We start from the raw sequence: 27,645 nt of genomic DNA, 5'->3' as shown, positions 1-27,645 counted from the left end.
ATCAAAAAACACAGACAAAGGCTTCTTCATTCATTTCAGTGAGACCACTGCACTGACAGGGCAGGTTGTGGTGTCGCATCAGATTCTACACAAACACAACAGAAGCTGGCTCTTGTTTGACCAGTTCACATGCAGGGACAAACTAGAGAAAACCCTGGAGGATACCTCCGAGCGTTCTTTCGCTTCCTCTGTCAGGGCGAGAGGAGAAAACTTATCGCTGCAGTCATTAACCCTGCAGAGCGATTAGACCACCATCAAATGACTAAAGTGTAAAGGGACAGGTGTTAGTTTTAATTTCACTGGTGTGACAGAGGTTTGTTCTGGTTTGTTTTGTTTTTTTTTTCCCATTGTTGTTGTTTTCCCTCTGGTCTATGCTCTCAACGTAATATCGTTCCGTTCTTTCATCTCCGCATAGCGCTCTTTCTCTGTCATTCTCGGACACACACAGACACACGCACAGACAAGTGCGCATATGCCAGCGGTGCGCAGGAAAATCAACCAGCGCATCACTGGGGCATATGCACACACACCCGTCTGCAGACACTCTGCATACAATGACTGACTCCACCAACTGCCACAACACTGTGACACTCAATTCCCCCAACGGTGTCAGTGGAGCACCACAAATTGCTACCTGGTCTGTGGGAAACCTTGTACTGAGTTAGAAACGCAGTGAAGTAAGTGATAGAATCCAGTGTTTCCCACACATTGATTTTCCTATGACAGCTTGCCACAATATCGACACTGACCGCCACATGGTACCTGTCACTTAGTGCCAAGGTCACTGAAAGAAGGACAACAGTCTGGACCCAGATGCTGTCCAATCTGGACATGGACCTATTACCTATAAATTTTGATGAAACATTTCTATTTAGACCTGCGCAGCTTTTCAGCCTTTAATTGTGTGGAAAGTAAGGTTGGGTTATTTCTTAATTTCATTTACAAAACAACTACTGTATCAGTAGTGTTACCATTCGGGCTGAGCAATATGCAAAACAAAATCATACTGTGATTATTATATTACAGTATTTACGATTTCAGTTGGAGTGGTTATTTTTTATTTTATTTTCACTGAAATGAAATAAAAATGCTGGTGTGATTTTGTTGGTTGTTCCTTCACATCTGGAGAATATGATTTACAGTCCGAGGCGTCTCTGCGGCACCACCACGCTTCATCTGTGGTCCGTTGTGACACTTTTTACCTTTATCAAAACAACTGCAGCTGCTGTGATTTGGATGTTGAACGTGGTCACAGTGTGACTTCAATTTGGATTAATTAAGCAGCCATAGTTACCCTGATATAAAATTACATATTCTGTGAATAAAGATTTTGGCCTTAACACCTCTTAGGGTTGTGAACAATAAACCGATGCGACCGGATATTCGGTTCAACAAGTGAGAGATACGGCTGCATCGGTAGCAGCCTCCTCAATCGATACGAATTATCAATGAATTCCTAGATGAATCGGTTATAGAGTCATGGATCGGGTATCGCAAGACTTTGAATCGGTTGGCGGCATGCCAACAAAACGCCATAGCTGCCTAGCTGGTATTAGCATGAGTGATAAACAAGGGACGACATGAAAAATGGAGGAGGTGGAGAACGAAAGCAGCTGCCTGACTAAAGGTGATAATGCACCGAGAAAGATTTTCAACGCATTGGGGAAACAAAAATCCAAGGTGTGGACCGTTTTTGGGTTTTATAAGAAGGAAGGGAAGCTCGAACAAAGTTTGTTGTTACTATTCTGTGCTACTTTTACCTCTGGAGTTCCCATCCAACGATTCAGCCAGACTTTTTTTTGGTCCATGTCTAAAAATAAATACATTGACATGTGATTTTGTTGTTCTGTTTTTTTCTTTGCCAGTGCCAGTCTTTTACATATTTAAAAATAAACTATTGTACTGTCACTTTCATAGACTTGGCTTCTTTATTATATAAAATATCTACAACAAATATTAACCATAGAATCGAATCGTATCGTTCTTACACTGTATGGAATCGATTCGTATCGAATCGGTCTGTAATAAAAGGATATCATTTTTGAATCGAATTGTAACCTGTGTATCTAGATGCATATCAAATCGTTTATCACAGAGAGATGTGCAACCCTAACACCTCTATACTGCCTTTCACCTAATGGTTTAAAAAAGTAACAGTTTGATTTATTTCATGTCTGTGTCACATTCAGACACAGACGTGAAACTAAAATGTTGCCGGTATGATGTCAATAGCTCAATATGATCTTTTCACTGTCTATTTTTGCTGAGAGCTGCGCGTCACGTATGAATAAATAGGCTCCAGCAGCAGCACTGAGGCTCAGGCTGTGCCTCAGACGACGCTCCAGCCTGTTCACACGGGCGCCAACATGAAAACCTCGAGCTTCCACAACTGTCACACACAGGTGAGGCAGAAGTGTGGCCCAGGCCTAAGACTACAAAGGATACAGAAAGACACAAACACAGACACCGCAGTCACATGAATGGACAGCAGCTCTAGAGGCTGTCACCAACAGGTACCACACTGTCAACCTGAAAGACACTCAGACGTTCTCTTCAACCCTTCACACTGTCACACACACACACACACACACACACACACACACACACACGTTACATCAACATAAATGGTACTGTCACTGGCAGAAGGACAGAGTGTGGAGGGTACTGTGACAGCTGTGGATCTGTTTAAGATCTGTCACATACAAACCTACACAAACATACTGAAGCTCCATCGCTGCTCTTTCCATCTCAACACAAGTCTGCTTTTATTTATATATATATATATATATATATACACACATACACATACACAATTGCATGAACAGATACATGGCATGTTTCTTTTATAATCTAATTGGCTGTTAATCATAAAAAAAATCTTAAAATAAATAACACTTCCTATACTTGGGCCTCTCCTCAAAATGAAAGCCTTACACACTTCACACATTGCCTCTTTACTCAGAGAGACTTTCAGTGTAACATGTTGCCAAATTGCTGACAACGTCTTCGCTGCTCTACAACAGTAGTTGCCAGCGGCTGCACAACACAACTTCCTTTTTAAGCTATTGTTTTAGAACAGCAAAGAAGAATTGATTTGTGGGAAAACTGCTGTTTTATCCAGGTATGAAACTATGAAGTTAATTAATAAAGTTTGTAGTATCAGGTCGGTGCATAGCCTCATGTACTGGCTGGTATCTGATACTGTATTTAATGCAGTATCTGAACTCTAGTTTTTCCAACCCAGTTCAGATGAAATGCCCACTTCCGTATGACGAAAGCCTTAACGTAACATCCGAAGCCTTGATGACTGTTTCCACAGAAACCGTGCTAATGCAGGTTGAGGCAGATGGCCACCCACCCTGAGTGTGGTTCTGTTAGAGGTGTCTTCTTGTCAAAGGGAAATCAATGTTTCAGAAAGACTCAAACCAGCGTCTGACACCAACCATCATGTCACAGTGACTGAGTCACTTTTCTCCTTATCCTGATGTTTGGTGTGAACATTAACTGAAGCCCCTGACCTGTACCTGCAGGATTTGACACTGCACTGCTGCCACACAATTGGCTGATTGGATAATTACACGAATAAGCAGGTGCACTGGTGTTCCTAATAAAGTGCTCAGGGAGTGTATGTTTAAACAATACTTATGTAAGACAGTAGCCAACAAGCCTAAAGAAAGAGCAAGAGGGTACATGAGTGGGTGAGTGAGACAAACTAAACTGAGACACAACTTTTTTCGGATCAGTTTGATCTGAGCAGAAACAAACACACACACACGCACACACACAGGAAGTGGCAGCAGAAACAAGACGTACTGCAGTGACTGATGGGCTCCTCCTTACAGCCAACATCCAGGTGAACAGGTCAAACACAGATGGAGTCCACACTCACAGGGCGTGTGTGTCAAAATAATATTTTCTTGCTCTGACTGAGAGGAGCTCTGGATCTCATTCTGAAGTCACAAAGCCTCTGTTAGTGACAGAGACTGACTGTCTTCAGTTTGGAGCCATAACTGCTCTTCACTAACTCTGATGGAGGAAGGATCGAGCTCATCTCTGCAGGAAGTCTGGACTTCAGACTATCAGGGTAGTGTTATTCAACTCTCTTTACCTGTCTGAGCTGAAGAGTGGAGACTGGAGGCTTCTTTGTGCACAGCCACCTAGCTAACGTCTACCGATAACCTGCATGAGGCGTTTAGGGGACTTCTCTGAATTGTAGCTCCAGAAAATACCCCCCGAGTTACACTCTCCTCCTCTAAACTGTATGATTCTCTGCAGGCATGTTGGTCACACCCTGTACCACCCACCACCACACGTAAATGCTCCACCTGTGGGTCACAGGGCCTCCAACAGGGTGAGTGTGTGTTGTGTTGTGTTGTGTTGTGTTGTGTTGTGTTGTGTTGTGTTGTGTTGTGTTGTGTTGTGTTGTGTTGTGTTGTGTTGTGTTGTGTTGTGTTGTGTTGTGTTGTGTTGTGTTGTGTTGTGTTGTGTGCTCTTTGTTTTCATGTTGCAGGTTGCTGGTCGGGTGGAGCTGTCCTCCACCTAGAGGATAAAAGATCCATCCACCCTGACACTCAGGAGCCTCCCTCCTCCTCTGCGCCACACTGTCTTCTGTTAAAGTTCTGATTTTCTGTTCAGGTAATTGAAAACTTGTGTTAGTCTGGTCTAGTTCCACCTCCCAACTTTATTTGTTGAAATTGCCATTTTTGCTATTTTAATTAGGTAAAAACTAATTTTCTTGGTTTTAGTGTCCTCCCTTATCTGGCCTCACAGCTGGAGGGAGTGTCTGAATGGGATGAGCAGACTTTTTTTTTAAACCAAGATTTACAGTGTTGATACAGTTTAAAGCAGTTTGAAATGATTACATAATAATAAAATAAATACAGTTTGAAGCAGAGATCATTAAAAACATAGAGTACTTCGTGTACCAAAATGATATAAATCATTTTGCCTCTAAATGTCAGAGAGTGACAGCAGCCTTGAAACCTGGGGGCATTTCATAACAGGTTGGCTGTACCTGAGTTTCAGTCACATTCTTCACATCCTGTTCAGAGCCTCTGACACGTTTTATTCACTTTTCACTCTTGCATTTTTTTACTGCCTTTGTCATGATGTTAACCTACAGTAGCTGATCATGTTGACATCTAAAGACTGCTGCAGGCGCTGATCGACAATAAGTGGGTGACGTCTCAGAGATAAAGCAGGTGGTCAGACCTGACCGGACATACAGGACGGCAGGAATGAGTGGAGCAAACGGAGATGACGCAGCTCTGTGTTAACAAGCACAGCCCTCCCCCCACTCACTGAGGCTGGAGCGGCTTCAAGCAGGTGAAAAGTCACGGTGCCAGAACTTTTTTTGTGGAGAGCTGTGAGAGATTTTCCAAATGTTAATTGTATCACTGGGGCATATTCCTCCTGCTCGTCCTGCCGGTGAGAGCAACAGCAGCAGATGTTGAGAGAACTGTGGCACACAGGAGCTGCCAGGACGCACTGATGCAGACACTGAACACAGGGAGGCTGTGTTTGGCATAAATGAAAGAATCTAAAATGATAAATGTGTGTGTAGGATGTCTGTGCACATGTGTGATAGAGAGAGGAAGCTGAGGAGGAATCTGCTGGCTCTCAGTGATGAGCTGAGCTGCTGTTTCTGAATATGGATGAGAGCCAGAGCCCCAGAATAAAGTGCAGCTCTCTCCCAGGTATCTCCTGCCTCATGTTGTCTTACATTAGCATGAAGGCTGGGGGCTGCTCCCCTCATCTGAACATCAAAGACACTAAAATCCCTTACTCTTAAACTACCAACAGGGTGCTTACTGGATATGACTTTTACTTAGAATTATGGATGGTAACTAACAAGTATTGTCATTACTGATTAATATATTTTCTTCATTAAGTGTCTGCTGTATAAAACTTCACACAGCACAAGAGGACACATTCGGTTTGCTGCTTGTCTCTGACCAGCAGCACAAAATCAAGAGAGAGACAAGTTTAAGTCCACGGCCATGCTAGCAGCACTGTGAGGCTGTGCTTAGCATTCAGCTCTGAGCTAAATGCTAATGGCTAAAATCAGCATCCTCGTGTGCCAACAATGAAAGCATGCTAACATTTCCTGTGTTAGTTCGGTGTCATCATGCTAGCATTTGCCGGTTAGCGCTAAAAACCGGCATTGAAAGTAATCAGCTGAGGCTCATGGGAATCTCAGTTTTACAGGTATTTGGTCATAAACATCAAGTATGAGACAAACTGAATTTTGGACCTGACGACAGCACAGCTGACTGACCACCATGTCTATCCCTGAAGACACGCCACAAAGACAACACAGGGCTTTGAATGTTGTCAGTGCTCAGTGCTATGATCATCCAATCCGATCCCTGTTCAACCATAAACCACTGGGGCTCTTATAAACATGTTTGATTCGGTCAAGGATGGAGGTGAAGCATTGGTTATGTAACTAAACAGCCCCAGGCCCTCCTCACACCTGCTGCACTGTGTAACCAAACAGTACAGGAGCCACATCCAGGTCAAAGAGCTGGTCCCAGCGACGCCTGCAGCGTCTATACACACACACACACACACACACACACACACACACACACACACACACACACAGTCTTTACATCACAACCTCAAGGCTTTAGCATTACAAATACTGTTAATGCTCCTCAGGTGATGTTTATCTTGTAATTTATTTTACATATATTCTATTTGTACATATGTGTCCAGGTTTGACCAAAGCCAGTGATGGAGAGGGGTGGGGAGTAGAGGCAGAGACCCCAAGGGACTGCAGGAGTACTACCTCACACCTGGCCCACTCACATTCATAGCATCTGTTACCATAGCAACACCAGCTCCCCATCTCAAACTAGAGACTAAACTGTGCCTCTGTCAGGCCCTCTGGCAAAACTGTCAACACACACACACTGACACACAATAACATGGCAGCCGTACACATCACTATCTGTAGATGTCTGTGTCTCTCAGATGGGGAAAATCGGCCATGTAAACCTACAATTAGATTTCACATTTGTGTTTGAAGTGCTGTGTTCCCAAGTGATTTACAAACAGAGTGAATTCATATTCACACCAGCAGTGCAAACAGCTTGTATACAACTAAAAACTATGAAAATAATATAAGATACAACTACATAGTACAGTGTTTTTTCTGTATTCCCATCTTTGCCTCAATGAACGAACAAGGAAACAGGGAGGGGAGAAGCCAGCCCCCTCCTCTAACCCTGACCCTGACCCTAACCCTAACCTTAACCTAAACCTAATTCTAACCATAACTCTAAAACCAAGTCTTAACCCTCAAAATGTGATTTGAAGGTGTCTCAAAAAGTGAGGACCGGCCAAAATGTCCTCACTTTCCCAAAATGTCCTCACTCTGTTAGTAAAATACTTTTTTTGGTCCTTACTATGTAGCAAGTACAAGTACACACACACACACACACACACACACACGCACACACACACACACACGTATATGCTGTGATGTACTGAACATACCCCTCTCCTCCTCCTCCTCCCTGTATTACAGTGGCACCATGATACTTTAATTAGCGACAGTGGGATTTGAATCTTGGCAACTTGTCCTCTCCTACTCTGCGTTCAGTAGTGATGTCATGATACCTGAAATGTGGTAGTTGGCACCAACACCAATGAAATTCAACGATTCTCAATACAAAGAGGATACCAGAGGAGAAAAAGGAGGCTGCTGCACACACAGTGTGATAACACACATACGCAAACATGCACATACACCTCCATACAGAGTACAGCAGGAGTTTAAACTAACATGGTGACAGACCCATGTATAAATATTCATTAAAAAGTAAGTGTTATATTTTAACAGGCTGAACCTTGATGACTATAGCTGCTAGTGTGAGCACCCAGCTCACGTCATGAGCTGTCGCTACATGAGCAAGCTAACATTAGCCTCTGTGAATGCTGTGTGTGGAGCGTTGCTACAACAGATCAGCTGTCACAGTTCACAGACAGTAAGAGTAACACTTCAGGCTGTGAACATGTTGACATGTTAATATAGAGTGAAGAACTGAGACTCACTCAGTCTGAACTCTGTACAGGTCTGATGTCTGAGCCATATCCCCTCCTGTAGCACTGTTTACATTCTGGCCTCTGGTCGTCTACAGCTTGTCCCTGATGATCCCTGTCAAGTTGTACCTGTACCTGCTGCTGTCATTCCACACGTTGTTGTTATCGTTTACTGCTCCTGTCTTCTTCTTCTCTATGGGTTTAATGCCAGGCCATGACACTTGGGGGCTGTTATACTGCCATCATCAGACCTGGAGGAATCACATCTCCAGTATCTACAACATCTCCAGTACCTTCAGAACCTACCATACTGTAGAAAAACAAGTAGCCTCAGAATTTTGGCTTTGACTTCAGAGTTTTGCATATGCAATCTTCAGTCACAAGAGAAACAGGCTGAGCAAACAGCCCCTCTCTCCGCTCCTGCTGACATCCTGTGTCCACTGAAGAGCATCAGAGAAAAAATGGTGATACACCTGCTCTGTTAGCTTTGAAGACAACAAGTACTCTGTGGATAATTTAGCTCCTGGTAAAAACCTCCTGAAAGGTGAAGGAACACTGAAGGAATCCTGACCTGAAAACAAGCTGAGCTAATGTTAGCAGCAGCTTAGCTAACAGCCCACAGCTCCTCCTGACGTGCTGTGTCCACCTAAGAGCATCATAGAAACATTGAGTTTAAATGTGAACCTGTTGTATTCAGTGTTTTTACCTGTTTCAATTATCAGTAGGGAGATATGACCTAAACCTTTGGCTTTTATTATAAATCACTGCTTTTAGCCTGATGTTCATCAACAAAAAAACATTACAAATGTTTCATTGTCTATCTGCCTCAGGGGCTGACAGGCACGAAGGTTTTAGTGAAGGTCAAGTGTTTCAGAAACCCCTCAGGTTTAGGAGGTTGTTGTCAGGGGAAAATGGGTAAAAGGGTTCTGATCTGGATCAGCACTTTAATTCTCTCCTCCCACCACCTCCTCTCAAACTGTTTCCAGAAGGCTTCACTTCCACTGATGCGTCATTCTTCAGTTAAGTATGTGTGGAACAGCAACAGTCCACAAACCAGCCTGTAAATGGTCCCACAAACATCTTAGTCTGCATGTTTGAATGACTGGTCATTCAGTTAGCGTGCCAAGCAGCCGACCAGGCCGAGCCACTGGCCTGTGATGACACACAGGGATGGGCATCGCTGCACACAGCAGCACCACCTCTAACTTATCATGGATCAGTGAAAGGAATAATTACTCTTAATCACCTGTGTGCTCATTGTCCTCTCTCTACAGTGAGAGAACAGTTCATCAAGCAGCTCTGTCTTCATAAGACGTGAGGCCAACATCATTTCCTGTCTTCATCACCCCTCATGTCTTCAAAAGGGGACATGTCTCTAAGTAAAGTACTAATAGGATCCAAAATCTTCATCGTGTTAATTTCAGCTGGCACTGGAAGGAAACACTGACAGCCAATGAGAACACAGCTGGCGGATTCAGTGGTTGGCTGGCTCACTGGCCAGATGCAGCACAGCACTGGCTGGATGTGGGCTTGTGGATAAGTGAACCAGAGAGTGACGGTCCCACTCAGCTGCTCAGTGTGTATTAATAGCTGATGTGTCAGATGCAGAGTGGTGAAGACATCTGCCAGCTCAACCTGGACTGCTGTTCAGGAAGCAGAGAAGATGACAGGAGGACAGGAGAGGACAGGCCACAGTAAGATGGCCGAGTTGAAATGGAAACACCTCACACTGAGGGTGAAACCAGATCCTGATGTGGAGCCTGGCAGCACACTGTGTGACATGTCACCCACCTCTTCTGCCTCCAGCTGAGAACATACATGCCATGCTGTAAACTTTGGCTACACATCTCAGGTTTTTCTAGTGGTAACAGTGGTGCATCATGTTGCTGTCACTAAACTGTTATATCTCTGGGAGGTCAAATGCCGGCAGTGACTGCTGATAGAAGCCTACAAATGCTGCACACTTTCCCACTCCACAGGTTTGTGGATGTGCATCCTAATCCAGAGTTGGTCTGGTTGGAGCAGAAGAAACTACAGAATCAAACTGATTCACTAACAGTGCCTGTGCCACAGTGTGTAGTGGACTTCAGTAACGTGGCTGACTGACAGCCGCAACTGGCAGCAGATGTGTGTGAACAGAGCAGATGATTTCACCACTGACCCTCACTAACATTAACAAAGTAGATGCCACGATCTGAGAAATGGGATCAGTAACTGTTCTGATAATCAGTGAGGTCACTTCTAAAGTAAAAAAAAAAAAAACAAACTTTGACATTTGATGAGTTAGAATCAAATGTGACAATTTCCTTCTTTTCAATGTTTTGCAAAAGGGATTTATTTATGGGCTTTTATTAGGCCTTAATTATATTATGTCAATAATTAAACAGATGAAGGGCAGTACTTTTCCTGTGCGCGTGTGTGTGTGTGTGTGTGTGTGTGTGTGTGTGTCTTACTCTGAAGAAGGGTAATTACAGTTAATTAGATTTATAATGACAAATAACATTTGATTATTGATGACTGATAATAAAGGCAAGCTCAGTGTAACAAAGATAAAGATGGCAGGAGCAGCACTGCAGCAGACACACTGGCGGTGGACACGTGCAAACACACGTGAGCCGCTGCAGTTCAGCAACCCAGGTGTAAGAGTGCACAGTGTAAGTCCACCTCTCATACACTGCTCTGTCTGTGAAAACCAATGTGGGCTCTGGAGTGAAAGAAGCCAAACAACAGAAAGAGCAGAGTAGTTACAGTTATGTCAAGTAGAAATCCAGAAGCTGTCAATCCCTCCTCCACAGCCACCTCACAATTTTCAGTTCAAGTCTACAAACTAATTGGCTGCTGCCCTCAGAGTGATGAGTCCCCACTGTAAAGCCCCCACCTGGGAACCACAGGCCCAGAAGAAAGTCAGCTAATGACTGGTGGTAGCTCCGCAACTGTCAGCTTACTTCTACTCAAAGTAATATGGTGCCCGAGGGCTGCTGTGGTAACGCATCACAGCAGGTGTGTCAAACTACCTGTCCCTGGGCAACGTTGGATTATTTAAAGTGTCTTAACTTTATTGTTAACTGATGGATGGTGACTAAAAGACTTTGACAGTGATGTGAAAAAACTTTTGGCCTTAGCTGCTGTGAATGAATGCTTGGATTTATTCAGGGTGTGGCCATCAGTACCTATTCTCATGTGTTAAAAAGCAGAATTTCAGCAGCTATGTGAGGCTGTTCTGAGGCACAACTGTGCTCTGAGCTAAATGCTAACATGTTAAAATGCTCAACACCATTTCAAATAAAATGTCAATGAAGGTTATCAAATCAACTGAAGATGTATGACAGATGACAGAACATGGCTATTTTCATCATATCACCACTGTTTTAATTAAACTGGCTTCAAATTAATCTAATGTATTTAATCTAATGTATTTTGTTACTTCCACCCTCCTGGTTTCCACTCATGCTCCTGCAGACTATCACTAACTTCAACTCCTTCAGTGTGTCCCAGAATAAACTCATGTTACATTGCTTAAAGAGTGTGGCTCCACCTGACCACATCTGAATGTGGTCCGAGCCGTCAGATCCTCGGTGCGTCTTGGGTGCGTTCACACCTGCACTTAGAGATCACTAGAGACACATGTTAATGCCAGGTATGAACAGGGCCTGAGTGACAGCTGAACATGTGCTTAAGTCAACTTCTATCCTTCCTTGACTTTCTAAACCACTGTCTGACACACAGAGTCATACAGACACAGATCGGCTGAACCACTGTCTTACTCTGCTTTGAAACTAATCCAAGAGGCAAGAGAAAGACTGAGGTGCCATCAAGTATGGTCAGCTAGCCATCACAGCCATAGAGGCAGACAGATTCACAGATATATAGAAAGTGGAGGTAGTAACTCTCACATTAGTGTGCTTCTGATGCTCGTCATATGAAGAACTGGACCAGACCTGCCGCTCTGAGCTCATAATGTCTCTGATGGCGATGAGTCTGCCTACAGGTGGGAGACTGACCGTCTGGTGACCTGGTGCAGGCAGAACAACCTAGAGCTAAACGCTCTGAAGACAGTGAAAATGATAGTGGACTTCAGGAAGAGCCCAGCCCCACCCACCCCCATCTCCCTGTGTGACTCCCCCGTGGCTACTGTGGAGCATTTTCGCTTGGGAAACCACCATCACAGAGGATCTCAAATGGGAGCTAAACATCAGCTCCCTCATCAAAAAAGCTCAGCAGAGGATGTATTTCCTGAGGCAGTTGAAGAAGTTCAACCTGCCAAGGACTATGATGGTGAACTTCTACACCTCCATCATTGAATCCCTCCTCACCTCCTCCATCACCATCTGGTACGCTGCTGCCACGGAGAGGGACAATAACAGACTGCAGCGTATCATCCACTCTGCGGAGAAGGTGATTGGCTGCAATCTTCCGTCCCTCCAGGACCTGTACGCCTCAAGGACTCTGAGGTGTGCAGGGAAGATTGTAGCTGACTCCTCCCACCCTGGACACAAACTCTTTGTGACACTCCCCTCTGGCAGGAGGCTGCGGTCCTTCAGGACCAAAACCTCTCGCCACAAAAATAGCTTCTTCCCATCTGCTATTAGCCTCATCAACAAGGCTAGAGAGCCCCACTGTTGCTGATCAATTGCACCAATCACCAGAAAAAATTCCTTGTATGTGAAAACATACTTGGCAATAAAACTGATTCTGATTCTGATTCTGATTCTGATAAGTATCACTGATGTTATTGGAAACGAAACAACATTCCTGTCCACATTCACATGCAACACTCCTCCACACCTCCTTCTCCCTGGACCTTGTCTCCTCCTGAGAGTAATTTCACAGAGTTTAAGTGGGACACACACAGACACACACACACACAGATGCACATATTTGCCCTGACAGTTTAACTCTGGAGAAACTTCATCAAGACTGGACAATCTATTCAATGATAACTCTACACACGTCTTCTTACTCCTTTCACTCTGGTCAATTAAGGCAGCAAAACTGGTTTATACCAGAGCAGGAATCACAGTCCTGTGAACCAGGATGTCAACATGACGAGTCACGCTGCAGAACTAACCACCCCTCACGACTTTTCATTTTGCTTGAAGTTTAAAAAGCAGGAAGGTTATTTCCCTCCCTTTAACACTGTTAACCAACAACACAACCCATTCCCTAGATACTTGGACTCTTAAACATCTGTGGTATGGCAGGTATTCAGCCTGCCAGCACAACTATTACACAGCTGAGCCTTGTGAAAGTGAAAGCTAATCGATAGATAATAAAAGTAACTGCACATCAGGGTCAAACATTAAGAGCAGCAGCAGAAAGGGTCTGGTGTTGAGACATTAACATTAAGATATGGTTTGATTCATGTGATAATTCAAGGCACATTTCCATCTCCTCATTGGTCCACACAGAACTGATGTGTTCATCTATTGCTGTTATTCATCTCCCTGGTGCAGCAGAGGCTTCAATGACAAGTCACATGTTTTATGTACACCATGACTCTGTCTCACTGCACTTTGTCTCATTTTGTTTTATCCCTACACTGGTTCAGACATTCATAAAGACATAGTTATCAAATTATTACAGGTCATTTTTGAGCATTTTATTCCATTATTTTTGGACAGCAGCAGTAAAGAAGGACATGAATTGTGGGGAGAGAGAGAGTAGGTGACTTGAAGTAGGTATTCCTGAGATATTGTGTTCACAGGGCCAAAACTGTATTTTGTGAGGTCATCTTGACCTTTAACCTTTGACCGCCACAATCTAATCAGTTCCTGAGTCCAAATGAATGTTTGTAACAAATGAAGAGAAATTCCCTCAACGTGTTCTCAAGAATGGGACAGACGGACAACATGTGTGCTTTTTCTATCTGCTCTGAAAGACGCCTGCTGACTGAGGCCTGATGATGACAGGAGTGAACACCTTTAAGGAGCAAACTGAGGGAAAGTGATTGAGAAACTGTTGAACTGGAATGTGTTTATTAGTGTGTGTGTTTGTCTTTACATGCCCATCTTTTCATCCTGGTCTGCTTCAGAACATGACTCAGGCTCAGAGTAAATGCAGCTCAAAGATAAATACGGGCAGTCAGAGCAGGAGGGTCAACACTGCATCAACACTGAATATTTTTTTTGTTCATAGTTCATAACCAACTACGAAAGAGGAAGTCCTCTTCTCACTGGTTTGTAATATCAGCAGCACTTTTCATTCACAAGAAGGACAACTCGTGTAGTCTCTGATTCACACCGTGGTTGTATGAGGGAAGTGTTAGCCACTGGTTACTGTTACACACCAGGGTTCACCCTCACAGCACTGCTCGACTGAGTTACATTCTGAGACAGAAACAGTGCTACACTGAAGCTACACCACATCAACTTTTCTTTGTTGTTTTAGGCATTGGTCGACTCTTAAGCTAAATAAACTGCTACTCTGAATTTCTGAACTTTGACCCTGTGCAGTTGGTCTTGCTTGGGAACGGGAAGCGTAGGGGAGTCATACAACATGTTATCCAAGTTTGCCCTCGGTCAGGGACATAAGTGAAACCTGCTCTGATGGTAAAGAAACAGAAACCGGCAGGGCCACTGCAGACTGTCTGAGACCCTCACCATGTCACACATCACTGAGTCAAAAGCACCAGTGTTTTCTGTAATATACCTGAAAACCAGAACAAAGTCAAATCCTGTATTTCCTCAAATAAAAACCAGGTGTCTCCTATAATGGCTGGTGGGTTTTTGACACTAACAAATAATGGTCGACTGGGGAAAGAACAAAGGTGAATAAACTGCTGGTGCCTGTCATATAATGTCCACACTAGTTAAGCATAATGTATATTTATCCTGTTTTAATTTAATGCATTCAACAAAATCCTGAGTCTATGTTCAGCACTTTGTTGTTCTGGATTACTCATATGAAGTTCTTGATTCATTCATTCTGATCCACTTTTCTATGTCATCCTTTAATCCCATCTGGCTGTTGGTGCTTATGGTATGCCTGGAAATGTTTCACAAAAAAAACCCTGTTTGGAAATGGAGGGTTTCTGTCCACTGAAAGGCTAGAGGGTAGAGGTGGGTGATCCGGCCAAAAGATCATGTGGTCTTTTTGAGGAGACTTGTAATCCACAATCTGAAACACGATCTGCTCCCATGTTTGCTTTGGTTTTATTGTGAAAGTCCTGACTGGTAGCTGTGTTTTCTGTCTTTCTGATGCTTTGATGCTTCTTTTGAATATCTGTCCACTTGCCGCTATTCTCAGCCCACATTGCTATTAACAAATTGTGTCACAACCAGTCACACTTTGCTTAGATCATATGGAGCATCTGTTTGGACAGTGTTGTTATTTATTTTTGAGGCGCGATATGCAAGTATTTTAATTTGAAAGTTCAGTCGCTGCCCCTGCTGCCCCTGCCCACTCTTTACCAGCCTGCAGGCAGGTCTCTCATCCCACAGGTGAACTGTAACTCCTCCATCTTGGGCTGCAGCTGGTGACAATGGTTCTTGTTCTGTTCAGGTGGAGAACTGGTTCATGTGTCACTACACCAAACTCTCAGAGGCTGCAAGGCAGAACCAGGACTGATGTCTCTAGCTGCAGTTAGCGGACTGGCTGTTTAACAATTAACAATGGGCTGGTTAACTTTTTTAATTAAATATCTAAATATACAAATGTTTAATGACGCGATCTGTACAATTCATCTGAAAAATTGATCATATACCAAAGTAAGATCATCCATGGTATAAGATCAGAATGCTCACCCCTACTGGAGGGCTTTTAATGTGAAAGAGTGAAAGGAAGTGCTGAGTTTGTATTAACAGCATAATGCAACAACTTTAACAGGACAAGCGGGAGCTGATCAAAACAAGGCTTCTTACTAAAACATGATCAATTATACTTATCAGACTGAGGGAATGAGAAATAAAAGCCTGTTACCTTCTGCAGTAGAGATACATGAATGGATGTATCTATGTCTCCTTTTGCTTTGACTCCTCCCTGATGGAAAGATTTACAAATATTTTGTTTGGGGCGGAGAGTGGTACAGATAATGAAGCTGGTCTTTGTCCCAGTGGTGTGAAACAGATGAATGAACTTGAATCAAAGCCAGCCAGTCTGTGTCAACATACGACTGTGTAACTGCAGCATCCTGCCTCCCTCTCATCCTCTCCTGGCCCAGGCCAAATAATAGCATGGATTAACTGTTCTTCCCATCTATTGGCAGCAGGAAACAGTAACCAGGACATATATAAGAGCCCCTCCAGCTGCGCTCTGGAGACAAGGTTCTGGTGCCCTCGTGGTTCAGACACTGAGGCCTGCTAAACAGCTTTACAGGGGACAGGCATAAATGGGTTGATATGGGTCATCGATGGCTAATAGGCAGGAAGGCTCAGCTAAAGAGCATGCTGACCTCCTATTAAAAACTTAGCCTGCCTCTACTATCAGTTTGTACATGAGGGTAAGACATCACTCTATGTAGTGAAAGTCCTAATTATCATTAACTGCACTACATTTTATCCTACTAAACACTCAGACTGACATGAAGAAATATAAAAGCAAAGAATGTGGTTCTCAGTTATGCTGAACAGATGATGATCATGTTTATCTCCCTAACATTCAAACCCACTCCTATCCTGTTGTTAAGTCTAGCAGATAAAGAGCCTACCCCCAAAGCCACAACAAAACCAAAAGTAAACCTTTCTGTGGCCTGAGCTGCACATGTGCAAACAGCGAGCACTTTCACTTCAGAGAGAAAATACTGGAGCACAGAGAGGACGGAGGCAATAGGAAAACCAATAATGTGCTCCAGTCTTTCCTCTCTGAAGTTCTCTCCGAAGCACCTGATTGAGCTGCATACCGCTGGAAGATGCACACGCCTTTCTAATAAGTACTGCCACCTCGTTTTGTAGAGCAACGCACACACAAGCCTAATTGGTCGGATCACAACAGCCCCTGCAGCACTTATCTAAACTGCACTGTGACGTACTAAAGAGCACCAGCAAAAACACACAGTACCAGAGAGTGGCCATCAATGGCTCCAAGTACCCTCAACCCAACAGCTGCAGAGGGCTGTGGCTGTACAACAGAAGCAGCACCTATGTAGTTACTATCAGTGCCTCTGAGTACATCACACACAGCAGCCACCTGGCAGAAAGTGCAGACATTTAGGCCCACTAACACTAAACAGCTCTGCCCAGCACAATCAAGTACAGTGAGTTACATATGCACAGTGACTACCAATAATTCTGAGTGCAGGGTGCAAAACAGTCTCTCTGCACAACCAGTGCAGGTGGTAATATACTACAAATTCATGGAAAAGGCCTTTTATACAGCTACATAACAGCTTAATACACATATCCTTTTTAAATGCTGCTAAACCCGTTAAAAAAGGCAATTAACACCTTTTATGCTGCCAGATGAGTTTGCCTTTCTGGTTGTACTGCAGGGAGCAATGTCATCACATGAAGTTACAGAGCACACACACAGACACAGGAGAAAGAGTGAGCTGTTAGGTTGGAGTTGGGGCTCTTGTCAGTGTCGGGACCTCCATGTGAAACACTTTGATCAGTGATTGTGTGTTCTAAAAACTTATTTCGGGGGCTGCAGCTCACTCTTGCAGGCAGTGTCTCTGGTGTAACAGCACCGTGCTGTTCAGGTGACAAGTGTGTTTACAGTGTTTAAGCTCTGAAAGATGGGTGCTATGTTTACATCACTGCTGATTGGAGCAGATAAATACCTGTGACTACTGCAGAGTCGTTTGACCTGAGAGTGAATGTTGATTGTTCCCTTTTCCATTGCAGAAAAAAAAGCCTTATGTTAGCAGGTCTTTTGACCAGTGGAAAAGGGGCTACACACAGGGTTCACTTTTGACTTGATGCCTGGATACTCAAACTTCTGCTCATAAACATCCCTTGCAGCATCTGTAGTTGCACACAGTCAAATACAGTGAACGGCATCTGACAACAGAAGCTTAAGTTCTGAAGAGTTAAATCTTGTCCCAATAGATACAACCGGTGGAGAACTTTGTCTAAAACTGTCAAAATTTTGATTTGAAGCAGGAAGTCTGTATCTGTAGTCTCCATCTGCTCAAAGGACAAATAAACAAGATGAACCATCTGACCAGATATCTGCTGATGCTTCTGGTGCCCCACAGTGTGGGATACTTGGTGTTATAGACATCATTCAGTTGGTACCAAAACAAAGCATTGAGATTAGAAATCCACTCCTACTAAGTCTGTGATTTCAGTATGTTGAAGACCATAGAAGAATAAAAGCTCCCAGTGCTTACAGGTTTTCCAGTGAAGTAATTTTTTTTTTATTCTTTTATTTAAGTTTTATTCTGGGACAACTGCTTGGTGTCTCGCTGAACCTGCTGTCATGATTTCATATCTATAATCTTAATCCCTACATGAGAACTAGTTAATAAAACTACTTAAACTTTACATTCAGGAAAGATACACTTCAAAGTCCAGTACTACAAAGGTGTTCATAACACTGCTCATATTGTAGTTCAGAAAGCTTGACCAGACCTGGCTCCTGTAAGAACCCCATGTTCCCCAACCATCAGGGCCTTGTGCACTACATGCAGCCGCTCTCTTCATGTTTCTTCACACTCCTGCCAATCACTTAGCTCCTAGATGAGGTAAAGCCTCTCCTGCACCAGCCTCATGTAATGGACTTCCTTCATTGTGAGCAATTGCTCAAGCAGCACGGGGCAGTACTGCAGAGGAATACACTACCTCCCTTACTGTGCAGGGTCAAGTAGACCATATTAAAGTTCTTGAAGTGAGTGAGTAGGTCTGGGTTAGTGTGTAATGTTCAATGAGAAATTAACCACAGTTTCTTCTTTTTCTCTGTCCCATGAGAACTGTGACAGAAAAAAGGGGAAGTAAATAATAACTAGGTGACTGCCTCTGAAAGCTTTCTCTACACATAAACAATCATGAGGCTGGTTTCAGACTCCATCAGGATTAGCACCACATGAACAACCACAGCGGCTGCAAAACAAGCTTAACTGGGCATATCTCATTGTTGAATTCTAGAGCTGGACCTAGTACCATATTTTTGCCATCACTGAAGCTATCTGATGTGAAAGATATCGTATCAGTCATGAAAGGACACACAATATGTCTGTCTGTACTCTGTCAGCCCACATAGAAAATCAATGAGCCAGTTAATTTAGTGCAATGGGACACCCATGGACATCAGTGCGAGTAGAGCTGACCTTGTAACACATGGTCTACGGCAGCCTGCAAAATGATCAGTGTCAAGTACTGTTACGAGCATACAGCTAGAACACACTGTCCAGCTGTGAATGTTCAGTGTAGCACAGGCCCCTGCACATGACTGATGGCTGGCCTGGACTGAAGTTATCTAAACCCAAGACAAGCCATAACACGTGGCCAGGCTCTGTAAGCAAACCAACAGCCAAGGTGTTACAGCAAGGTGTGAAAGAAATGTGTGAAACAGATGCCAGCCACATTACACTGTTGATCTGAAGCTGGGTTTTAATATGACACTGGTAAAGACGTCCTGTGTAGACTGACGCCAAAAGCCTGTGTTCTGACACGAAGACTGGGAGGTGAGGGAGTTCCTAAGTGGACTGGACACTGAGCTGGCACCACAGGGCAACAAGCCTAATCTGTCCAACTCAAAACAGTGAGCAGGTTATACAAGATGAGATGACCACAGTGCCTGGGTCAAATCAATATATGGTAGTTTCCTAAATGATCTGAATCAAAGATCTTGCTCCCATCCTGTCTGGTAGCATGGCACTATAACTCTGCCATGTTCTAATTAACAGTGTGACTCATCTCATTACTTTAGCATCATTCATCAGTCTACATGTTTTGCATACCTACGGCTGGAGCATCATACTCATCACCCAGGAGTATTTCTGGTGCAGAGTATGCCAGAGATCCACAACTGGTTGTCAGCTTTTTCCCTGGCTGAAACTTGTTACTGAATCCAAAGTCAGTGAGCTTGACCAGCCCTTGTTTCTCGAAGAACACCACGTTCTCCGGCTTGAGGTCCCTGTGCACCACGTGCAGCCGATGGCAGTAGGAGATAGCATGGACAATCTGGGCAAAATATTTCTTCGCCAGCTCTTCATTCAGACCCTCCTCATGTTTCATAATGTAGTCAAACATGTCCCCTCCATCGCCTAGCTCCAAGATGAGGTAAAGTTTGGTCTGAGTGTCTATCACTTCATACAGGCGCACGATGTTGGGATGTTGGACCAGCTTCATGCAGCGGACTTCCTGGAAGAGGTGACCTGTGGCCACAGTGTCAAGCTTAGTCTTGTCAATCACCTTCACCGCCACTTTTTCCCCAGTGAAGACGTGACGTGCCAGCTTGACCACGGCAAAGTGGCCGCGGCCCAGCGTCTTGTCAAGGTCATACAGGCCAGCGATCTTGCCATCATAGCCCCGTTTGAAGCCCGCCATAGCTAGAGAGTGCGATGGGGAGAGGGGTGCCCCCACTGCAGGTAGGGACTGATTGGCTGAGTTGTGCGGGTCCAGCTTAGTTCAGTTCATCAAAGGCTGAAGGAGAAACCCATGGCTCCGGCTTCCTGGATGACAGACACAGAATTACTTCAGTTACAACTGACACTGATTGAGTCCAAATAAAACTCACCTCATTCTACTATTTGTCTTACAATACTAATGCACCTGTTCACTCCCTCACTCATCATGAAGCATTATGCAGAATAACACTTGGCCATATTACAGAATGAAAAAAGTCCCATTAAGAGCACTGTATAAAAACAATATTTATCTCTCTTAATATTTATCGCATAAAAACTGCATCCGTAATCCCCCAGTTTGCCGAATATTCAGAGGAGGCGTAGGGCTTGTTTTGACAGAATGGCTGCTGCACTATCGTTTGCTAATCTATCCTCGTATGCTGTCATCTTCACGTGATAAACCACGTTCAACTTTTTTGAAACTACAAAAAAAGGCTTCCTTTAGTCGCATGTATAGTCCGCTGTCCGCTGAGTTTGACAAACTAGCCCTGAAGTCAGCTGCATAACGGGCCCGGCGGTAGCACAACCAAGTGACGTTAGCCTAACGTTACCAGGGGCTAGCTCGTTGTACATTGATTGATCAACGTTAGCAATCTGACTGACGTTAACTGCTTCACTTCTCTAACGTTACGACGTTGCCCGCTAATTCACAAACCCACCCGTCAATAATCTCTACACAGACACATCCTATCCATGTAACAGAGCGCTGACCACACAGGTACACCAGGGGCTGCTTTAAATATCTCACAGCTAGCCGTGGTTAGCATGTAGCATGTAGCAAGCTAAAGTTACTACGACTCGCTCAGCTCACCTCTCCAGCCTGTCTTCGGTAAACATAAAGCCCTGAGTCCGGTCTTCGCCGGGTACCGTGGATCCTTCGGGTGTTGTCAGTAGAAGCTTATCGCAAATTATCAGAGGAGAAGAGGGTGGTGCTGCCTCTCGGAGGTGACCGCGGCACTCAGGAGGTGCCTGTGCCCAGGGTTCGTTCGTAAAACGAGGAATTGCATCGTTGGCAACGGTCGCCCTAATCGGAATGGTTGTATCCTCCCAGCCGAGGCGGTAGTGCTGTGATGCTGCCTTCAAGTGCTGAAGAAAGTGTCGACATTTCCCACTCCATCACACTTTTGCCAGGATTAACAGGGGGCGTCATACGCATATTGGAAAATCACTTCCACTGTTCGAGATACACTATGCATAACAACATAAAAAACAAAGACAACATTTTCCTATTAACTCTATCACGAGGCAGACTGATAATACTAGTATAGTTATTATTGTTCAACTATAAAGCGCTTACCTTCGTTTTATGTCCCTCAACGAGCCCTTAGATCCTCTACAGAAGGGCTTCCAAATATTCCAGTTTCCCCCAAAGTAAAACTGGAGAAGGGGCCTTCATCCATTATGCATTAAAACTGAGGAACACCCTTGTTTATTTTTATTTGATTTTATTATTTTTTACTTATTTATTTTTTATATTTTTCTTTTCTTATTGTGCTATATAAACATATTTTATAATAACTTTTTTAAATATTATTATTATTATTATTATTATTATTATTATTACCTGAAGGGCAAGTTGTACATAGACTTATATTACAGTTTGGGAGCTTAGAGTCAGGCCTCACGAGGTTACCCTGAAGGCAGCATGAGCATCACCAATTACATTCATCTCTGACGTCAAACAAAGTCTTTTGAGTGAGAACAGCTGCAGAACAATTTACAGAATAATAAAAAATGATGTGATTCATGTCATTGATAAAAGACAGATTGGTCTTAATGAAAGGGAGAGTTTTGAATAAGCTTGTTCTGAGATGTGAACGTCAGGACCTGCAATATCGACCCAATAATCTAAAAATGTAAAACAAATACGTCAACATCTGACAACAGTCCATGTGATAATCAGTCAAATCATATTTGATGTTGAAAGATTTCCATATGCTAGGTTTTTGTGCGGTGGGTCCACTGCCTGTCGGTGCTGACTGGTCTTCTCAATAAAGGGGGGGCAGTGACATCTAGTGACAGAGAGACGGAGATGTATGTTTTTCATATTACTGTGACATAGAAAGCAAAATGTGGGCAGTGTTTGGAGGCATCACCGGTTGTAGGTGCCACAAAGAAATCTCATCCTGCACCCATGTCTGACATATTCCCTCACAACACTCCAGCGTTTCCTTGCATCACCTGGTTCATTCAAACACACTAACTTTTCTTGCATACTTCAGTGCTTTGTGTACTTCCACTTTTTGCATGGCATGATAAAGTATCACATTTGCCTTGTTTTTTCTTCGAACTTTGATCTAAAGGTTTTGTGCAGTACTTACTGTAGTAAATATGAAGTAAAACTTAAAGTGCAGTGCACAACAATGAGGATACAGACAATGCATTGTAACAGTAGAAAACAGCCTTCATGTGAGAAAGTTACACAGTTTTGTGAGGGAATCCAAAGACTGTTTAAAACAAATAAGCCTAGACACATATCTGTGTAAAGTTTTAAAGTGCTTCAGATGTTTAGATGTTTAGATTAGACCCATCATGCAACACCATCAGGGAGATGTTTAACTGCAGCAGCACAACCAGCCCAAACATACAGTCAGAGTCATAGAGAACTGTCTTCAGAGACCAGAAGAACAAGGAGTCCTGCAGCAGATGGTCTGACCCCTACAGAGTCCTGATCTGGAGTCAGTCTGGGATCACATGAAGACAGTGAGACAGCCTAGATGTGGTCACCCCAAATGTGCTTAGTATCAATTAAAGGAAAAAATGCAAGTGTAATTCCAAACATTAATGATATCTTTCACACATAATTGGAATGCAGCCATGACAAATGTATTAACTACATCTATGCTTTTCCTGCTGTGAACAAATGCATGGCAACATAACAGATGTAGGTGTCTCCATGCATGTGAATGGTATGATACAGTTAGCTTGATTGACTTAATTGTAAATCAAAGTTCAGAACGAGAAGCTTTCCAAGTGACTTTGGAAGGAGATTCGTTATGGGGTCACAGGTGACACCAGGAGCTGCACTCACACTGAACAAAAAGTAATCTGACCAGATGAGTCATCCTTCACCATTATACAGAAAGGTGGGTCAATCAATGTGTGGAGACCCATATAACAGTATAGGCCTGAAAGCTTGACTCTTACAGTGAGAGGGTCCTGCAGATCTATTATGTTGTGTAGGTCAGTTTCATGGCATGGTGAGGGGGGATTACCATTATGGAGAATTATGGTGATTTACCAGTACAAATAAATTCAGTTATTTGATCACATTCATCCAATCATGAAACATTCCTGTCCTGATGGGAGTGGTGTCTTCCCTCCATCCACAAGTTACAGCCCAGCAGGAGCCGGACGTCAGGGTAAGGTCAGAAAGACTCTAACGACTCTAATGTCCGACAGATGTTAAATTTAGGTTGGGAATGAAAATCGGGTTGATGTCAAAATCCAATCTTGGCTAACTGACATTATGACATTTAGCAAGCAATGGGTTTTGGTCACCATACAAGAATATGGGTATTTCATATGACAAGATTAGGGATGGATGGATACTGAAACCCAGCATTAGCTCTGGGGAAATTAAGAAAATAGATCTCATATTCATATTCAGGATAGCATTTTCACTAAGTCCCAGTCCACAGGAGAGGAGAGCATTCACACCATGTCACAAGAGGACACACTCAAGATGCATCGAGGACACATGTCCTCATTCTTTTAGGAGTGTGAACGCAGTTATGCGTCCTGGGCCACATTGAACTGACATCCTCTGTCGGACATCATGAATAAGTCCTAAAACTCAGAAGTTAGTTCCTCTGGTTCCCAGGTCCTAAAGTCTCCAGGTTTTTGACTGAAATCAGGTCTGTGTTTAACAGCAGCTCAAGACATTTTCAGGTTTTATGCTCTGACATAAAATCCATCAGTAAATCTCTCAGTTCTGATTCTTGAATCTTTTCCATCTGTTAAAAAAGGCCGGTTGCTAACAAGTGTCTAAATGAGACGACAGAGGTTGTCGGGGACATTAAACGTCATCAGTCCAACATGAAAACCGATCTCCTCACCAGTCCACCTTTACAGCCTGGTTGTTTTTCTACTCGCTCTTACAAACTGTTACTGACTTTGTCAGAGGAAAGGTTTTGTAGAAGAGCTCAGAGCTAAATATAACTACAAGTTGAAGTTTAGTGGTGGTGACGGAGAAGTCATGTGACTGTGGTGCAGTTGGTTGTATTTAGATCCTAACATCTGGGTTGGCCTGCAAAAATATATCCCATTAGATGTTGTTATGACATTGAATTTTAGTACCTGATGTCCTCCAAATATTGATGTGTCTGCTGGGAAGGGAAGTTCAGAGACTTGGAGGACTGAAGCTGTTCTGGAAACAAAAACTTACTGAGTCAATTTATGCTTGTTTTTCCTTTTGTTTGCCGTCCATCTGAAGGTATGTTGTTTTTCAGCCAGAGCTTAAAAGACAGCTTTAATTCTACAGGCCATGTCCTTAATGTGTGTGCTTAATGAGATTGCAAATTGCTCCTGTGCTTCAGATATTGTGTCATAATCCCAGCAATAAGAACGACAATGGCAGTGCCACTTGTGTTTCTTTTTTCAAACTCAAGATGGGAGTGTTGCTTTGTGTTTGATTTGTCACCACACACTGTTCTTCACAGGAGATTGTTTGATGGAGGAAACCTACAGTGGATGTTCTCCAGCTAAAAGATCAGCTCATATTTCCTCATTATCACTTCTGCCAGATGACCTGTTATTTGGCACCTTTTCCTTTTTTTTTTTCCCCCTCTTTCATTCACACTCTGTAAATAAGCTTGGTCTGTAGAGACCTTCATCCTTTCTTAAAAAATTAAAAACCAACTGGACTCTTCCATTTCAAGATCACGTTCACCCAGACTCACCATGACCTTTACAGTCGTCACACCAGAGGCTTTATTGGACGTCATCTGTGCCTGTTCCTGCTTCAGCTGTTGGGCAGCAAAGCCTCTGTGAAATGTTAACTGCCCTGGACTTCTTCACAGTAAAATGACGGCTGAATTCCATTTAGCTGCTTCAGTTTCAGGGTCCTGGTGTTCTTCATGTCGGCTCTCTGTCACTGCTTTGGCTCACTGACGCACCTGAACAGCCTGGAGTCACTATTAATGTTATGCTAACACCTGTGCTGTGCCTATGGAGACGAGGAAAAACGTCTGCTGTGAAAAAGACCTCTTGACAATTGTTACCTTCAGCATTATCCATGGTTTTTATGGGTGTTTCTTTTCAATACATTGAAATGAATTGAATTTGAATTCTTTGACAGCATTTACACACCCTCATGTCTGATCAGACTTTAGTTTATTGATGTCCTGAAAGTTTTTTTGACAGAGCTATCATAATTATGTTTCCTTCTTTTGTATATGATTGTGATTTTTTTCCCCAAGCATTATGTTGAAATAAACTAATAACACTGCAACATTTTCCTTCCTTGTTTGACAAAAACTTTTTTTTTTTTCATTTTTTCTTAAGAGACTTATTGTGTTTTTATGTGAAACTTCCTTTGGTTCCCTTTCATTATGTTTTTTTAAATGGTAGCTTCTCTTTATTTTATTTCATGTAAGTTTCTTCACATGTCATATCTTTACCTTGTCATTTATTTTTTCATTTTTGTTTATATATATATATATATATATATATATATATATGATTAGGTAGACTATAACTGTATATATCATGTTGAATGTGTAAGTATCACAAACCTTTGTTCGTTGCAGAACTTATTTTCTACAGTGAACTATCTACAGTATCTCACAAAAGTGGTGACAAAAGTGAGTACACCCCAAAGTGAAAATGCACAAATGTTAGTGTTACAAGGTCTCAGGTGTGAATGGGGAGCAGGTGTGTTAAATTTGGTGTTATCGCTCTCACACTCTCTCATACTGGTCACTGGAAGTTCAACATGGCACCTCATGGCAAAGAACTCTCTGAGGATCTGAAAAAAAGAATTGTTGCTCTACATAAAGATGGCCTAGGCTATAAGAAGATTGCCAACACCCTGAAACTGAGCTGCAGCACGATGGCCAAGACCATACAGCGGTTTAACAGGACAGGTTCCACTCAGAACAGGCCTCGCCATGGTCGACCAAAGAAGTTGAGTGCACGTGCTCAGCGTCATATCCAGAGGTTGTCTTTTGAAAATAGACGTATGAGTGCTGCAGAGGTTGGGTTGGGGGGGGGGGGGGGCAGTTTGCTGAAGACAAGCAGACTAAGGACATGGATTACTGGAACCATGTGGTCTGATGAGACCAAGATAAACTTATTTGGTTCAGATGGTGTCAAGCGTGTGAGGAGAACAAAGACAAGTGTGTCTTGCCTACAGTCAAGCATGGTGGTGGGAGTGTCATGGTTTGGGGCTGCATGAGTGCTGCCGGCACTGGGGAGCTACAGTTCATTGAGGGAACCATGAATGCCAACATGTACTGTAGCATACTGAAGCAGAGCATGATCCCCACAGGGCAGCATTCCAACATGATAACGACCCCAAACACACCTCCAAGACGACCACTGCCTTACTAAAGAAACTGAGGGTAAAGGTGATGGACTGGCCAAGCATGTCTCCAGACCTAAACCCTATCGAGCATCTGTGGGGCATCCTCAAACAGAAGGTGGAGGAGCGCAAGGTCTCTAACATCCACCAGCTCCGTGATGTCATCATGGAGGAGTGGAAGAGGATTCCAGGGGCAACCTGTGAAGCTCTAGTGAACTCCATACCCAAGAGAGTTAAGGCAGTGCTACAAAATAATGGTGGCCACACAGAATATAGACACTTTGGGCACAATTTGGACATTTTCACTTTGGGGTGTACTCACTTTTGTCACCAGCGGTTTAGACATTAATGGCTGTGTGAGTTATTTTGAGGGACAGCAAATTTACACTGTTATACAAGCTGTACACTGACTACTTTATATTGTATCAAAGTGTCATATCTTCAGTGTTGTCTCATGGAAAGATATAATAGAATATTTACAAAAAATGTGAGGGGTGTACTCACTTTTGTGAGATCTACCTATCTCTATCTATCTATCTATCTATGTTCCTTATTAAATAAAGTATAT

The 27,645-nt window shown here is 43.2% G+C and overlaps 1 protein-coding gene across 1 annotated transcript in view; it reads right to left on the bottom strand.

Moving 5' to 3' along the window:
* snrka (SNF related kinase a) overlaps positions 1-21,621 on the bottom strand; it is a 55,784-nt gene extending 34,163 nt beyond the window's left edge. The window contains exons 1-2 of the mRNA XM_071469036.1: positions 21,366-21,621; positions 19,886-20,599 (exon numbers count right to left, since the gene is read on the bottom strand). Of these exons, the coding sequence (XP_071325137.1) occupies positions 19,886-20,474 (589 nt within the window). The 5' untranslated portion in view covers positions 20,475-20,599; positions 21,366-21,621. The remainder of the gene's footprint in view (positions 1-19,885; positions 20,600-21,365) is intronic.
* Between the last annotated feature and the right edge of the window lie 6,024 nt (positions 21,622-27,645).

This window comes from Trachinotus anak, unplaced genomic scaffold (assembly GCF_046630095.1).
Source record: "Trachinotus anak isolate AG129_WGS33_773 ecotype Australia unplaced genomic scaffold, CSIRO_AGI_Tana_v1 ptg000032l, whole genome shotgun sequence".
Classification (NCBI taxonomy): domain Eukaryota; kingdom Metazoa; phylum Chordata; class Actinopteri; order Carangiformes; family Carangidae; genus Trachinotus; species Trachinotus anak.
Note: the sequence above shows the minus strand (reverse complement) of the source record. Positions and strands in the feature narration are given on the sequence as shown.